The sequence below is a fragment of the Salvelinus fontinalis genome, chromosome 19, assembly GCF_029448725.1.
Source record: "Salvelinus fontinalis isolate EN_2023a chromosome 19, ASM2944872v1, whole genome shotgun sequence".
Classification (NCBI taxonomy): domain Eukaryota; kingdom Metazoa; phylum Chordata; class Actinopteri; order Salmoniformes; family Salmonidae; genus Salvelinus; species Salvelinus fontinalis.
This window is the reverse complement of record NC_074683.1, coordinates 13,987,352-14,005,743: the sequence shown is the minus strand read 5'-3', so window position 1 is coordinate 14,005,743 and position 18,392 is coordinate 13,987,352. Positions and strand designations below refer to the sequence as shown.

At 39.3% G+C, this 18,392-nt stretch overlaps 1 protein-coding gene across 1 annotated transcript in view; it reads left to right on the top strand.

Annotated features, from left to right (window-relative positions):
* The first annotated feature begins 575 nt into the window (after positions 1–575).
* LOC129816403 (inactive dipeptidyl peptidase 10-like) overlaps positions 576–18,392 on the top strand; it is a 334,081-nt gene continuing 316,264 nt past the window's right edge. The window contains exon 1 of the mRNA XM_055870847.1: positions 576–871. Coding sequence (XP_055726822.1) covers positions 800–871 — 72 coding nt within the window. The 5' untranslated portion in view covers positions 576–799. The remainder of the gene's footprint in view (positions 872–18,392) is intronic.

Sequence of the window (18,392 nt, the reverse complement as noted above, 5' to 3'; positions counted from 1 at the left end):
ACAAGGCAACACTGAGGCTTTGTGTCACGGGAGGCTTGTAGAACAATAATTCTTCAGGTTCTGAAGGCCACTGCAGACACATTTACTCACTGTGTCATGAAAAACATGTTTTTGTCCAAGCCTGTAAAATATTCCAATTTCCCTAGCTTTCCCACTCTCCATACAAGTTGCTGTTGGAAGTGGTGGAAGCAATAGGTGCCACAAACCATTAACTAATTCGATTATAGTCATCAACAAATGTGATTCTATTTTTGTAATCCATTTAGAACACCTTCGCTATTGACTAGTCCACCTAGGTGATAGTATGCTTTATGCTGTAAAACCTGATCATAAGGATAACATCCAATGAGCATGACTTAATGGTGCATTGTGTTGTTGAGTAGCATCATTTGTTAGCTCTACTTCCCTCAAGTAAGAATGATTCCGAGTAAATTGATGACAATTGAAAATAAGCATGTCTCGTCGATTTACTATTTCCCAATGGCTGTTTATGTTTGTGGTATGTGGCTCAAACCACAGACAGCGCCGCAAGTACCAGCCTCTGCGCCGGGACTGCACCCACTTGCACCGATCGCGCGTGGTGGTTGCCACATGCAAGCAGTGGATAGGGAGAGGAGAAGTCAGTTGTGCGCGTTGTACACGACTCTCAGGTGGTGAAAGTGTCAGTCGTCAAATACTCGGAGTCCACATATCCAACGGGGAGTTGCTTCATAGACGGTGCCTGGTTTATATTTTATTTTGGTCGTGTTTACCAGGTGTTTTACCTTTTTTGGATAGGAACATTTCTTAGGTTTCCAAGATGAACCAAACTGCCGGCGTTTCGCACCAATTGAAATACCAGTCTTCTGCGTCTTCGAAGGCTATGGCCAAGGTATGAACTTTATATCTCCAGGACATTGTATCATTTAAATGAGTTTGAAACATTATTGTTGCCCCATTACGCTTGGGTTATTATGCTTGGGTCATTACGTAAAATAACAAGAAGTTCCATGTGAGCACCTCTATGCGCATTAGTAACTTTGTGGTGATGGAAAGCTTTGCGCAAAGAGACAAGAACTCTTTGGGCTGCCTTACATTATTATCATTTTGGATCATGTTTAGATGTGTGGCTATTAACATGACTTAGTTGAGTCTCTGTTAGGTGTCTATTGTTGCTTTTAGGTGGGTTTCGGTTTGAGAAATGTTGCGGTACTACCACATAGATTAGGAAATATGAAGATCCCTTTCACCAATGGCAGTATGTTGAATACTGTTCAGCATGTTCAACAATATGTTAAAGCCAAATGCACATATTTTATGGCATAAAGAGCATTGTAGCCACAAACAATACTGCAGTACAACTATTTCAAATTCACATCACGTCGAGAGCGAAACATAAGAGGGGGGGTATATGCTTCCAAAGTCTTCCTTTGTAGAGTGCATATCGATTCCCAGCCACTTTGATATAAATATAAAAATATGATGACATGTGGTGTTCTTTTCGTTAAGCCACCAAAAAGGTTATTATGAGCATTAATGCATGTGATGACGTCTCGGGCAGCGTTTCCCAAACTCGGTCCTCGGGACCGCAAGGTGTGCACCTTTTGGTCTTTGCTTTAACACTACACAGCTGGTTCAAATGGTTAAAGGTTGATAATTAGTTCATTATTTGAATCAGCTGTGTAGTGCAAGGGCAAAAACCAAAACGTGCACCCCTTGGGGTCCCGAGGACTTTGTTTGGGAAATCTTGCGCAAGGGAATTTGGGTGACATCGACCTGTTATGAGTAACTCAATCAATGTCCATGAAGACGTGCTCTGCATCTTTTGGCGACTGTTTGAGTAGGGCTCTCTCTCTCTCATAAGAAAATCAAGTTAAGCAGAATAATATAGGTGTATTATTTTCTGATTTAATTGTGCATCGTTTTACTCTAGCCTTCCATGGAAATGCCACCTTTTGACTGTGTGAATAGAATAATTCATTCAATTCTTATTTCACCTCCTGCGCTTTGTTGTAGTTTTTAGAGGATTGGTATGTACTTTATGGTGCTTGATATTTTATTGATGCCCTCAAACAATTTGATACTGATGCTCCAAAGTGTCTCCATGCTTGCCTCTATCAGTAGGCTATTGTAACCTTACACCACACAACGGCAGCCAGTCCCCATGTTTTTCATATTCTTGGTTGAAGGGGTGAGAAATTATGTTGGTGCAGTAATATACATATATTTATATTCTGGACTCTGACATGGCTCATTCTGATATTTCTTAATTACATTTTTTTACTTTTTGCTTTATGTTTGCATTGTTCTATATTGCTAGATATGATTACTGCACTGTTTGAGTTAAAAACATCAGCATTTCGCTCCACCTGCGATAACATTTGCAAATCTGTGTACCCGACCAATAAACTTTGATTTGATTTTGATATGGTCTTTCACAGTGACTCAAATTTTATTGATTTTGGCACGGGTTCTCAATCCCTTTTCAACCTCAAACTCCTATGGGTCAAATTTTTGATGGAGGAAATTGTATAGATTTTTACTTCAAAATGTATGTATAAATATTTTGGAATGCCATTCAAAATAGAAATGTGCATGCAGTTGATTTGTCATCGAGTTGGTGGATACATTACTCAATGACAGGCCTTCTCTCCACATGCTTTGTTGAATACAGTGGGGCAAAAAAAGTATTTAGTCAGCTACCAATTGTGCAAGTTCTCCCAGATGAGAGAGGCCTGTAATGTTCATCATAGGTACACTTCAACTATGACAGACAAAATGAGAAAAGAAAATCACATTGTAGGATTTTTTTATGAATTTATTTGCAAATTATGGTGGAAAATAAGTATTTGGTCACCTACAAACAAGCAAGATTTCTGGCTCTCACAGACCTGTAACTTCTTCTTTAAGAGGCTCCTCTGTCCTCCACTCGTTACCTGTATTAATGGCACCTGTTTGAACTTGTTATCAGTATAAAAGACACCTGTCCACAACCTCAAACAGTCACAATCCAAACTCCACTATGGTCAAGACCAAAGAGCTGTCAAAGGACACCAGAAACAAAATTGTACACCTGCACCAGGCTGGGAAGACTGAATCTGCAATAGGTAAGCAGCTTGGTTTGAAGAAATCAACTGTGGGAGCAATTATTAGGAAATGGAAGACATACAAGACCACTGATAATCGCCCTTGATCTGAGGCTCCATGCAAGATCTCACCCCGTGGGGTCAAAATGATCACAAGAATGGTGAGCAAAAATCCCAGAACCACACGGGGGGACCTAGTGAATGACCTGCAGAGAGCTGGGACCAAAGTAACAAAGCCTACCATCAGCAAGGGCATTGAAGATGAAACATGGCTGGGTCTTTCAGCATGACAATAATCCCAAACACACCGCCCGGGCAACAGATCTCAAACCCATAGAAAATCTTTGGAGGGAGTTGAACGTCCGTGTTGCCCAGCAACAGCCCCAAAACATCACTGCTCTAGAGGAGATCTGCATGGAGGAATGGGCCAAAATACCAGCAACAGTGTGTGAAAACCTTGTGAAGACTTACAGAAAATGTTTGACCACTGTCATTTTCAACAAAGGGTATTTACCAAAGTAGTGAGAAACTTTTGTTATTGACAAAATACTTATTTTCCACCATAATTTGCAAATAAATTCATTAAAAATCCTACAATGTGATTTTCTGTATTTTTTTTCTAATTTTGTCTGTCATAGTTGAAGTGTACCTATGATGAAAATTACAGGCCTCTCTCATCTTTTTAAGTGCGAGAACTTGCACAATTGGTGGCTGACTAAATACTTTTTTTGCCCCACTGTATAGTTTGAAAGCTGAAAACTATTTTCCAGACATGCTGACAGGTGACTTGTCTTGGGCTGGCAAATGTAAACATGTTGCATATTGAAGTCTTAGTTTCGTTTAGCCACATAAAAAGTCAGCAACCTTCTCACTAGCCATGATTGGCTGAGCTAATGAGTGGGCTGGACATGCCGAGAGATGAGTTTGGATTGGTCTGCGGTGTAGCATCTTTTGTCTATAAAATGGCTGCTCTTTGTGCATAGATAAACCTTTCTACTGTAGTTTTTTTCAAAAGATATAACATTAGCCATAGAGAACTGCAAATATTGCTGCCCTGAATTTATCAGGCGCTATCAACAAAGGTCATTGGGAAAAAATTGTGATGGACTACTTTCTGGAGGACGATTGTGCCATGCTGACTATCTCTGACTCTGGAAATTAATCAAACGATGAGGAAATCCCTAACATTTTCATTGAATAAGACATTGTGGAGTCTTCTGATGACAGTGATGGGGAAGAAACGGCAAACGAGTGTTGTCACGGAGAAATTGACCAAGTTTTGAAATCAGTTGAATATCTGGTAGAAGCAGAGTATGATTAGGAGATTAATAGAATTCTGGCGTTTGATTGCAAATGCATAGGGAGTCAAAGAGAACACAGAAGGCTGTTGTATAAAACACTTTTCCGGATAACATCTTCAAACTAAGGGCAACCATGGCATCCGTGACAGAGAGGGAGAAAGATCTGATGATTCTTATGGCATTGCACACGGCCAGTGTGAACCAGAGTGACTTGACACAACGGGCCAAACAAGCTGTGCAAACTAAAAGGAAACGACACAAGACGTCTATTTAATAAAAGGGGTTGCAGTCTGCTGTGAAGCTTTCAACTATGTATAATGGTAAGAATCTAGGTACAGTTTCAGATATTATACGTTTCTAATTTTGTTAGAAAGTTGTTTTCATTGCAAGTTAATTAAAGATTGCTGTTAGCCAGCTGAAGTTTGATGGCTGGCTTGCTAGCTAACATTGAACCTATTTGGTTAACTTTAGCTACCTATGACAATCGGTTTGTATTGCTAGTTAAAGCTTGCTGTTAGCTATCCAGCTGACGTTAGATGGCTGGCTAGCTAACTAACATTACGTGTATGAACTGTATGTAGTGATGTTATCTCAGAATGCCATTTCGCATCTATTGTATAATAATGCTAAAATATTTGTATCTGGATTTTGTCTTTCAGCATCAGTAGAATATGCCTGACTCTCCTCCTCCAGTCATACAAGAAGAATGATCTAATGCCTCCCATCAAAAATAAAGCTGGCCAAGCAAGCACAGGTTACACCTGAAGTATGAGGACTTGCAGTGAGTGGTTGACTTCAACAACTATGCAGAGGATAATGCAATAGTATTATCAAATATTTTTTTTCCTGGAATTTTTCCTTATTGTAGGCTACTACCACTTTTAGTCTTAATCTTTACTACACTACTCTCTGTTTAGCACATGACCTCACATGTGAATCCTTAAAGAGATGGGTGGGGCTGGCTTAAGAGGGTGTGAACAATGCTGAATGGGTGTAGACAAAGGAGAGCTCTCCAGTAGGTACCAAAACATTCAAAGGCCCTTTTCTAAAAAGTGAGTTTACAAGTTTATCAACTTTCAAAGCAGAATTACTTTCCCATTGTTCCTCAAAAATGCAGTGTATGATATACCATTTTGTAGCTCTGAGTCGCTAATTTTACCATTGTAAAAAAAAAAAAAACATTTCAAATTTTGCTACGTAAGACCGAATCCATGTGGTGTGTCAGTGTCAAATATTTGACTCCAGATTGATATTAGAGTGATTTCAAGCTAACCAAGTTGGTTTGACATTGCATGCTTCTTGTGGGTGTTGTATTAGCCCTTAGCCCTGATTGCAGCGACACAGCCTCTTCCATCAACAATCCAATTACCTTGCTATTGTACAGGCCAAGCCTGCCTACATAAGTGCTCTTGTTAGCTTTCTGCCATATACAGGACCACATCAGCCAAACGTGGTCTAGGGCCATTCATATTATTCGGTACGTACCCATTTAGTATATGTTACGTTAGGTAACATTATGATTGGAATAGCAGTAATTAGAGGACATATAGTATCGTACGTTTTACCTGGTCATACAAATTGGATTAAATAAGTCTTGGTGGACGTATAGTATTATATGTCTTTCTCTGAGACCAGGTTGCTTGTTGTGTAATAACTACAAAATACAATTATGGGGAGAAGTTACTTTGGCGGTTAGGATAACTAATGACAAAGTTAGGATAATTTACGTGAAAGGTTAGATGACAAGGGTTAGGTGAATTGGCTTAAGTTTAGAATAAGGGTTAATAAGCAGGAAATCCAAAATCCTCCAACCAGGATTTGAGGAAAAGCTGGGAATTTTTAAACCCTGTTGCGCCTCAGTCACTGAGACTAGGCAGTACTTGGGGACAGCAGCATGGTGCTGAAATGGGACAGAACACTAGGCTGGCTGACTTATGTAACCTATCCTTTGTTCTTGAGAGGAAAACTCAGGAGCATACTTGAAACCTGAATGGCAGTGAGACACTCCAAGACGAAAGGATCACCACGGGATCTTTAATGTTGATGTATTGAAATATTACAATTATTGACATAGTGAAAGACCCAACCCCTATCACCTATTGTGAGCTACTTTCTTTCAGAAAATACTGTTTTGTCTAGAACGCTAGAGTACAAATTGTGCTCGGTTCAAATTGAGGGCACAGCAGTATTTCAAACTCCAGACAACATAGCAGCATGTAACACTATTAACTATTCCTTCATCTCATGCGAACCTGTCCTGGATGCTGTATTAGATCCTTAAACAACAGGAACCAATTTACCATACTTTTCAACACAGTTGGATAAATCTTTTGGCCACCTCCGTGTCAAACAAAAGATCATCTCTGTCCCAGTGCGTGACCTCCCCCTGTCAGTGTTTTGGATCTTAACCAGACTCCTTGATCCTCTTAATTGCTCACATTTTATGTCTCTTTATATACACAATCCAATGAAGAAGAGGAAGCAGATTTTTTTGTGGGCTTTAACTCTGAGGCTCCTGTAGGCATCTGCAGTTATCATAAGCTGGTGTTTACAAGTGACAGGTCCATCCAAGCACAGATAGGGAGATAAACTTAACCGGCCCCATCAATGAATAATATTGAAAGTATTAAAAAAATTCCCCAAACAAATATTTTTCCTTAAAAATTCCCCTAAAAGTTTTTATGCTCAAATAATGCAAGATTTTTTTTTTTTACTATAATAAAAAAATTATCCTACAATTGTACACATTTTGCCATGAGGCTGAGAGAACATGTTGCAATTTTAAAGCTAATTTCCTACGCCAGTAAAGCCAAGACTATAGCGGCTGTAGTCGTCTGGAATAACCAACCGCCTTACTGATAAGGTGATAAAAGTGCAATATTATTGTACAATAGCAGGGCTGGCTGTCATATAGGCATAGGTAGGGTGCTATGATGGATTTACATCCCCTTCCCACTAAAGGGTGTCTTATCTGTCTTATAAAAGTGTTGTTATTGTAGTTTATTAAACAGAGAACTGCTCACATGCTTACCATTGGCTCTTTATGATGACACGTGTGATTGTATCAGACCTTCTGGACCCCTCACCCTGTTACATTACACTCTATGCAGGACTGAAGACTGTTTTGGGCTGATTTTGCTTTAAGAACCAGACAAATAAGTCAACTCAAACATAGTTGGAGATATTTGGGTGAGTATTGCTATCCCCCTCCCCCAGGACCCAATACTGCAATCACAGCCACTTACAAACTGAGAAACTGAGAGAAAGCAATCACAACTGTCATGTACAAAATTCACTTGCAAAGTTCAATAACTCAAACCTCAGATTTTCACTGTTTGAGAGAAAGCAATTTTGAGTTAGAGAGCTTTTGGGGAAAGTAATTGCATATCAGAGAAACCAATATTTATATATTACTAATTGAGTTTACACAGTGGGGTCAAACTAATCTCAGAAGTTCATTAATTAGTAATCATGATCATTAAATCATTATACATTTTTATACACATTTATTCACAATTAAAAAGAGCACAGTGAGAGAGAAACATATGACAGGCATGTAGTGAATTTGTCGTGAACTTAATTTTACCGTGTGGAAATATAGCATATCATAACATAACACCATTAGATATGAAAAAGCCAAAGTGATAGGCCTAACTGTTTCATATTTCGCAGTATGGGGATGATGCAGATGTGTGATGATATGAAGTTGTAGTGAAGGCTGGATGATGAAGGGTCACAGTGAGGGGAAGTAGGGGTTAATGGACCCTATAATGGAAGAGTGATGGAGTCCAGTAACTGAATAATGGGCTGATAGGATTGTGGAAGACAGACTGAGGGTTGTGATGTAGAAAATAGAGACGGTGAGACTGGAGTGAAGAGGGAGGACTGTGGGTTTTCATGATGGAAGGATGTGAAGATGGAAGAAGAATAATGAGTGAAGTTGATTCGACTGTGGTGACCCAACGCGCAAAACTGGTTGCACTGACACAATTGTGATGTCTTTTATGACATCATAGTCAGGTTGTACACTGGTTGTATAAGGACCTTTTGTGAATGTATTTTTTGCAACCAGAAAAATGTCTTAACCTGGTTGTCTTAACCAAAATATCAAATCAAATTCTAGTGGTCACATACACATGGTTAGCAGATGTTAATGCAAGCATAGTGAAATGCTTGTGCTTCTAGTACTGACAGTGCAGTAATCTTAGTAATCTAACGATTCCCCAACAACTACCTACTACACACAAATCTAAAGGGGTGAATGAGAATATGTACATATAAGTGTATGGATATATGGATGAGCGATGGCCGAGCAGCAAAGGCAAGGTGCAATAGATGGTATAAAATACAGTATATACATGTGATATGAGTAATGTAAGATGTGTAAACATTATTAAAGTGGCATTGTTTAAAGTGACTTGTGATCCATTTATTATAGTGGCCAGTGATTTGGTCTCAATGTAGGCAGCAGCCTCTTTGAGTTAGAGATTGCTGTATAGAAGCTGTTTTGTGGTCCACCCACACATTGTCTGTGTGGGTGGACCATTTCAATTTGTCTGTGATGTGTACGCCGGGGAACTTAAAACTTTTCACCTTCTCCACTGCTGTCCCTTCGATGTGGATAGGGGGGTGCTCCCTCTGCTGTTTCCTGAAGTCCACGATCATCTCCTTTGTTTTGTTGACGTTGAGTGAGAGGTTGTTTTCCTGACACCACACTCTGAGCGCCCTCACCTCCTCTCTGTAGGCTGTCTCGTCATTGATGGTAATCAAGCCCACTACTGTTGTGTCGTCTGCAAACTTGATGATTGAGTTGGAGGCGTGCATGGTCACGCAGTCGTGGGTGAACAGGGAGTACAGGAGGGGGCTGAGCACGCACCCTTGTGTGGGTCCCCAGTGTTGAGGGTCAGTGAACTAGAGATGTTGTTTCCTACCTTCACCACCTGGGGGCGGCCCGTCAGAAAGTCCAGGACCCAATTGCACAGGGCGGTGTGTTGAGACCCAGGGCCTCCTGCTTGATGATGAGCTTGGAGAGTACTTATATGTATAATGCTGAGTTGTAGTCAATGAACAGCAGTCTTACATAGGTATTCATGATGTCTTTCCCATGATATCTTGATCTCGTCATGAAAAAGATGTCTTTACATGGTTGAAAACAGATTTTTTTTGCTGGGATGTTAGTGTTGGTAGTATCATTGCAGCGTTTGGTAGTATTCGGTGACATTAGCATATTTCAAAAGCTACAATCCTTGAAACATGGATGAACATCCTGTTCTGACACTTTCCCAACACAAGAACTGAGTCTGGTAAGAGTACTTTGAGATTTGCTGCCCCAACATCTTGAAACACTTTGCAGAAAGTCTTAAAACTATATTTTATTCAAATTAATAATTTGAAATCCTTTATTGGAGGGCTGCTGACCACACATAGCATACATTTTTAAACCTGCTCTTTTAATCTATGTTATGCACATTGCACTGTTTTAACTCCCATTCATTGATATGTTCTATGTGTCGATTGTGTAATTATAATATGTTTGCTGCTCTCTTGGCCAAGAGATGTAAATCTCAATGTACCTTCTCTGGTTAAATAAAGGATTTAAAAAAGTACATACAGTTGAAGTCGGAAGTTCACATACATTTAGGTTGGAGTCATTAAAACTCATTTTTTAACCACTCCACAAATTTCTTGTTCACACACTATAGTTTTGGCAAGTTGGTTAGAACATCTACTTTGTGCATGACACAATTAGTTTTTCCAACAATTGTTTTACAGACAGATTATTTCACTGTATCACAATTCCAGTGGGTCAGAAGTTTACATATACTAAGTTGACTGCCTTCAAACAGCTTGGGAAATTCCAGAAAAGGATGTCATGGCTTTAGAAGCTTCTGATAGGCCAATTGACATCATTTGAGTCAATTGGAGGTGTACCTGTGGATGTATTTCAAGGCCTACCTTCAAACTCAGTGCCTCTTAACTTGACATCATGGGAAAATCAAAAGAAATCAGCCAAGACCTCATCAAAAAATGTGTAGACCTCCACAAGTCTGGTTCATCCTTGGGAGCAATTTCCAAACGCCTAAAGGTACCACGTACATCTGTACAAACAATAGTACCCAAGTATAAACACCATGGGACCACGCAGCCATCATACCGCTCAAGAAGGAGACACGTTCTGTCTCCTAGAGATGAATGTACTTTGGTGCGAAAGTGAAATCAATCCCAAACAACAGCAAAGGACCTTGTAAAGATGCTGGAGGAAACAGGTACAAAAGTATCTATATCCACAGTAAAACAAGTCCTATATCGACATAACCTGAAAGGTCGCTTAGCAAGGAAGAAGCAACTGCTCCAAAACCGCCATAAAAAAAGCCAGACTACGTTTTGCAACTGCACATGGTGACAAAGATCGTACTTTTTGGAAAAATGTCCTCTGGTCTGATGAAACAAAAATGGAACTGTTTGGCCATAATGACCACTGTTATGTTTGGAGAAAAAGGGGGGATGCTTGCAAGCCGAAGAACACCATCCCAACTGTGAAGCCATGGGGGTGTGAAGCCACGGGGGTGCTTTGCTGCAGGAGGACCTGATAGATGGCATCAAATAGATGCCACAAATTATGTGGATATATTGAAGCAACATCTCAAGACATCAGTCAGGAAGTTAAAGCTTGGTCGCAAGTGGGTCTTCCAAATGGACAATGACCCCAAGCATACTTCCAAAGTTAAGGCAAAATGACTTAATTAAGGACAACAAAGTCAAGGTATTGGAGTGGCCATCACAAAGCCCTGAACTCAATCCTATAGAGAATTTATGGGCTGAACTGAAAAAGTTTGTGTGAGCAAGGAGGCCTACAAACCTGAGTCAGTTACACAAGCTCTGTCAGGAGGAATAGGCCAACACTCACCCAACTTATTGTGGGAAGCTTGTGGAAGGCTACCCGAAACGTTTGACCCAAGTTAAACAATTTAAAGGCAATGCTACCAAATACCAATTGAGTGTATGTAAACTTCTGACCCACTGGAAATGTGATGAAAGAAATAAAAGCTGAAATAAATAATTCTTTCTAGTATTATTCTGACATTTCACATTCTTAAAATGAAGTGGTTATCCTAACTGACCTAATACAGGGAATCTTTACTTGGATTAAATGTCAGGAATTGTGAAAACATGAGTTTAAATGTATTTGGCTCAGGTGTATGTAACCTTCTGACGTAAACTGTACATTCTTGCCTATGGGCAATTCCATCATAATGTAATTACGCTGAGAATCTGTTATTTTTTTTCTCCAAAGTTTATTATTTTACCAAACATTCTATCAGCCCAGTTTATCCAGTAAATGTGTATTTGTAACTTTTTCGGGGCAAATTGTTAAATAGGCCTTGTGCATAGTTGGTTTGTGATTTGGCTTGTTTTGAAATCAACAGTTTTGTTTGGTATACATTTTAAGGTCGGAAAATCTGAGTCTGAGTGTAATTCCTTTGTCATGGAATTACCCCTATATAACACCTGATTGTTCTCTAACCCACAATAATCCCCCAAAGCACCTTGGATTTTGAATTTCAGGGCCATTTTCAAAACCTCTCAATATACCATCTACCTTCATCATTGCAGTCTACTCCCTCAGTCCCAAACAACAGCAGTGGTGGGTTAATGGAGCTTTGAGGCGCATCTAGTGCATTTTCTCCCCAATCCCCTAAGATCTATCAAATACATTTTCCGGAAAAAGCTACCGGTAACTGGCGCTTTGCAGGCTTCTCGTCAGCCATCCTCATTGTGTGATAGATTGCTTGAATGTGCCTCAAAAGAATAACTGCATCACCTTGCCAGTCTGTGACTCTGTAAATTATAGCCAGCATGCCAACTGATCTGAATATATTCTCTGCCTGCAATGCATCTCTCATTCTTTCTCATACTCTCTGTTCACTGAGGAATGGGTGAATAATGTGTCACTAATTGGTTGTTTTGTTGAGAAATATCTGTCGTTCATTTGCATATCAGTGCCTATTCCCAAGAGGTGGCTTATTGGTCCCTATATCAAGGATTACGCCTTAACCAATACTCATGATTAAAAAAAGCAACATGTCAGAATGTAACATACCATTACCAACTACTGTATAGACCAGAAATGAATCATTATTTGGTTCTCACAGAAGATGCTAATGACTTGAACCCTGAGGCTTCCTAGGCTTCATATTCTTCATATTCCTGAAGTATATTATTGCCTCGGAACAGAACTGACCATCCCTTTGGTTCAACTAGCTTTTGGAGCCTGCAGCAAAATGGACTGATGTGAATATATCATGAGTTTGTAATAGGGGACATTGGGGGCTGCACTGAGGCTTGAGGTGTGATTAAAAGTTCTTTAAGCTTTTGACAGTTGTGCTGAGAGCTCTGTAGACCATTTGTTCTTAATACGACAAGTATAAAAGAGGGCAGGAAAGATTAATTGTACAAATATAAGACTTTACTTTGTAAAGCCTCCTCTTTAAAATATTTACCGCAATAAGTTGTAATACACTCGCATTAACATCTGCTAACCATGTGAATGTGACAAATAAAATTTGATTTGACTACATTAAAAAAAATCTATTTGGATCTTTACTAAACCATCTTTGAAGATCTTTTTATACTTCATTTATACGACATTTTTCGATCCATTTGAAGATGACGTACTTTGCAGATATCACTCTGATATTTTGATATGCTATCTTGCTGATCTCACTTGCTATGGTGTCTTTGGAGATTGTCAACCATGATATGCTGGCATACAGTGGCAAGAAATTGCATATGAACCCTTTGGAATTATCTGGATTTCATGCATAAATTGGTCCAACACTTTGATCTGATCTTCATATAAGTCACAACAATAGACACACACAGTCTGCTTAATCTAAAAACATACAAACAATTTTACGTTTGCATGTCTTTATTGAACACACCGTGTAAACATTCACAGTGCAGGGTGGGAAAAGTATGTGAACCCTTGCATTTAATAACTGGTTGACCCTCCTTTGGCAGCAATAACCTCAACCAAACGTTTTCTGTAGTTGCGGATCAGACCTGCACAGCGGTCAGGAGGAATTTTGGGCCAATCCTCTTTACAAAACTGTTTCAGTTCAGCAATATTCTTGGGATGTCTGGTGTAAACCACTCTCGAGGTCATGACACAGCATCTCAATCTGGTTGAGGTCAGAACTCTGACTGGGCCACTCCAGAAGGTGTATTTTCTTCTGTTGAGGCCATTCTGTTGTTGATTTACTTCTGTGTTTTGGGTCGTTGTCCTTTTGCATCACCCAACTTTTGTTGAGATTAAACTGGCGGACAGATAGCATTCTGCGCTGTGCTCTTGCAGTCATCTTTGCAGGACGGCCACTCCTAGGGAGAGTAGCAAAAGTGCTAAACTTTCTCCATTGGTAGACAATTTCTCTTACCGTGGACTGATGAACATCAATGCTTTTTAGAGATACTTTTGTAACCCTTTCCAGCTTTATGCAAGTCAACAATTCTTAACCTTATGTCTTCTGAGATCTCTTTTGTTTGAGGCATGGTTCACATCAGGCAATGCTTCATGTGAATAGCAAACTCACATTTTGTGAGTTTTTTTACTTTGCAGGGCAGCTCTAACCAACATCTCCAATCTTGTCTCATTTATTGGACTCCAGGTTAGCTGACTTTTGGAAGTTATTAGCCTAGGGGTTCACATACTTTTTCCAACCTACACTGTTAATGTTTAAATGGTGTATTCAAAATAGACAAGAAAAATACAATAATTTGTGTTTTATTAGTTTAAGCACACTGTGCTTGTCTATTGTTTCGACTTAGAGGAAGATCAGATCACATTTCTTGGCAAATTATTTAGAAATCCAGGTAATTCCAAAGGGTTCACATACTTTTTCTTGCAACTGTATATTGCAGGCCATTTAGGCTGTTTGTTATTTAAATAACATCATGTCTTAAACACAAGTTTGACAAAATCTGTAAAAACAGTTTTTGATAAATGAACGTATATCTTCAGACCCTAATTATTTTATCAAGCATGAATGTGTCTGTGCAGTGAGCAGCGATTTTGACATGAGTGAGCATAAAAGAGGGTATAGCATGACATTAAATTACTTTTTTTTTTTTTATGTTGTGTTACAGCCTGAATTTAAAATTGATGAAATAAAGATTTTTTTCACTGGCCTACACATAATACCCCATAATCAAAGTGGAATTATGTTTTTCGAAATGCTTACAAATTAATAAAAAAAATGTAAAGATTAAATGTCTTTAGTCAATAAGCAACCAACCCTTTTGTTATGGCAAATCTAAATAAGATCAGGTGTAAAAATGTGCTGAACAAGCTTGATGCAGTCATTGCGTTCTATGAATTTGGGACTTAACTGCTTAACATTTTACTACACATATAAGTGAATTTGTCCCAATAATTTTGCTCCTCTAAAATGGGGGACTATGTACAAAATGTGGTGTAATCTCAAAACGCTTCACCCGATATGGATGAGAATACCCTCAAATTAAAGATGGCAACACTATAGAACCTCACAGTCATTGTTTGATTTCAAATTCAATCTTTTGAAGTATAGAGCCAAAAGAAGAATATATGCTTCACTGTCCCAATAACTACAGAGGGCACAGTACCTTTTGAGCATGGTGAAGTTATTAATTACACTTTGGATGGTGTACCAATACACCCAGTCACTAGAAATATACAGGTGTCCTTCCTAACTCAGTTGCTGTAGAGGAAGGAAACCGCTCATGAGAACAATGGTGACTTTAAAACAGTTACAGAGTTTAATGGCTATGATAGGAGATAACTGAGGATGGATCAACAACATTGTAGTTACTCCACAATACTAACCTAATGAAGAGTGAAAAGAAGGAAGCCTGTAAATAATAGAAATACTCAAAAACAAGCATCCTGTTTGCTAAAAGACACTAAAGTAATAGTGCAAAAAATGTGGCAAAGCAATTCACTTTTTTTCCTGAATACAATTATGTTATGTTTGGGGCAAATCCAACACAACACATTACCTCTCTCCATCTTTTCAAGCAGGCAAAATCCTATAGTAAAATCTGGTTCAGTCTGCTTTCCACCAGACACTGGTTTAAGAATTTACCTTTCAGCAGGACAATAATCTAAAACAAAATGCCAAATATACACTGGAGTTGCTTACCAAAAAGACTGAATGTTCCTGAGTGGCCGAGTTACAGTTTTGACTTACATCTACTTGAAAATCTATGGCATGACCTGAAAATGGTTTTCAAGCAATGATCCACAACTAATTTAACAGAGCTTGAAGAATGTTGAAAATAATAATGGGACAATGTTGCACAATTCAGGTGTGGAAAGATCTTAAAGACTGACCCAAAAAGACACAGCTGTATTCGCTGCCAAAAGTGATTTTAACATGTGTTGACTGAGGTCTAATCAAGATACATTACTGTTTTATTTTGTAGAGTTTTTTTCAAATGTTAGACTTTTTCTTTCACTTTGGCATTAGAGTATTTTGTGTGGATTGATGACAAAAAATGATAATTAAAACATGCTCTGGCAAAAAAAGTACCTCAATATTTTTCTATGCAAAAAGTTTGAGTTTGCAGTTTTTTTCTTACAAAAAACACACATCGCATTTTCACATGTATAAATGTTTTCCCTTCTCACACCTCCTTTTCACATGTGAGAAAAACATGTTGTTTTCACCTCACCTAGTGTTAGGACTAGTTACTTGGAAAAGTTATACAAATTCCTCGTTATATTTAACAAAAGTATTGCATTACTTTACAATATTATGCATTATACCGTATTACTTTACATTACTTTCATGAAAAAACAGCTCAGTTTGCAAATTCTGCAATAAACTCCATAAAATGTTTGAAAACTTTGATAGCCCTAGTTGACATTAAAATGTGAAAATGCTCATGTGAATGTGTAGCAGACATGAGTCGGTCATGGCTGCTCAAAGTCACGTAATGAGTTAGCCCCACCTACGACTTCAAAAATTGTGTTTGCCCTCTTGGTCGAATAGTCAAATATGTTGGCTACTCCCGTGGAAGACCCAAACCGGGTTGTAATCTTGCCAGTTACAAAAGCACACATATGACACACATAGAATATCACGTGAAATATCACCCTGCAGAGTATTGTTTGTCAAGTGTTCAGTAGCTCACTATGTTTATAGCAAATAAAAATAAAATTGAACAATCCCTTTTTTTTTTCACCTTTATTTAACCAGGGAGGCCATTGAGAACAAGATCTCAATTACAACTGCGACCTGACCAAGATAAAGCAAAGCAGTGTGACAAAAACAACACAGAGTTACATATAAACAAATTTACAGTCAATAACACAATAGAAACATCTATGCACAGTGTGTGCAAATGTAGAAGAGTAGGGAGGTAAGGCAATAAATAGGCCATAGAGGCAAAATAATTACAATTTGGCATTAACACTGGAGTGAGAGATGTGCATATGATGATGTGCATGTAGAGATACTGGGGTGCAAAAGAGCAAAAGGATAAATAACAATATGGGGATAAGGTAGTTGGGTGTGCTATTTACAGATTGGCTGTGTACAGGTACAGTGATCGGTAAGCTGCTCTGACAGCTGATGCTTAAAGTTAGAGAGGGAGATATAAGACTCCAGCTTCAGTGATTTTTGCAATTCGTTCCAGACGTTGGCAGCAGAGAACTGAAAGGAAAGGTGGCCAAAGGAAGTGTTGGCTTTGGGCATGACCAGTGAAATATACCTTCTGGGCGCGTGCTACTGGTGAGTGTTGCTATGGTGACCAGTGAGCTGAGGTAAGGCAGGGCTTTACCAAGCTTATACTTTTTGTATTGGAGATGCTTAATGTGAGTCTGGAAAGAGAGTTTACAGTCTAACCAGACACCTACTGTAGGTATTTGTAGTTGTCCACATAATCTAAGTCAGAACCGTCCATAGTAGTGATTCTAGTCAGGTGGGAGGGTGCGGGCTGCAATCGGTTGAAGAGCATGCACTTAGTTTTACTTGCATTTAAAAGCAATTGGAGGCCATGGAAGGAGTGTTGTATGGCATTGAAGCACGTTTGGAGGTTTGTTAGCACATTGTTCAAAGAAGGTTCAGATGTATACAGAATGGTGTCGTCTGCGTAGAGGTGGATCAGAGAATCACCAACAGCAAGAGCGACATCAGTGATATATACAGAGAAAAGAGTCGGCCCGAAAATTGAACCCTGTGGCACCCCCATAGAGGCTGCCAGAGGTCCGGACAACATGCCCTCCGATTTGACAGACTGAACTCTTTCTGAGAAGTAGTTGGTGAACCAGGCGAGGCAGTCATTTGAGAAGCCAAGGCTATTGAGTCTGCCAATAAGAATGTGTTGATTGACAGAGTTGAAAGCCTTGGCCAGGTCGATGAAGACGGCTGTACAGTACTGTCTTTTATCGATGGCCGTTATGATATTGTTTAGGACCTTGAGCGTGGCTGAGGTGCACCCATGACCAGCTCGGGAAACCAGATTGCATAGTGGAGAAGGTACGGTGGGATTCGAAATTGACGGTGATCTGTTTGTTAACTTGGCTTTCGAAGATTTTAGAGAGGAAGGGCAGGATGGAATTAGGTCTATAACAGTTAGGGTCTAGAGTTTCTCCCCCTTTGAAAAGGGGGATGACCGCGGCAGCTTTCCAATCCTTGAATAGGATAGTAATAGGAGTTGCAACAATTTAGGCAGATCATTTTAGAAAGAGAGGATCCAGATTGTCTAGCCCAGCTGATTTGTAGGGGTCCAGATTTTGCAGCTCTTTCAGAACATTAGCTGTCTGGATATAGATGAAGGAGAAGCGGGGGGGCTTGGGCAAGTTGCTGCAGGGGGTGCTGAGATGTTGGCCAGGTGGAAAACATGGCCAGCCGTAGAAAAAAAATTATTGAAATTATCGATTATTGTAGATTTATCGGTGTTGACAATGTTTCATATCCTCAGTGCAGTGGGCAACTGGGAGGTGCTCTTATTCTCCATGGACTTTACAGTGTCCCAAAACATTTTG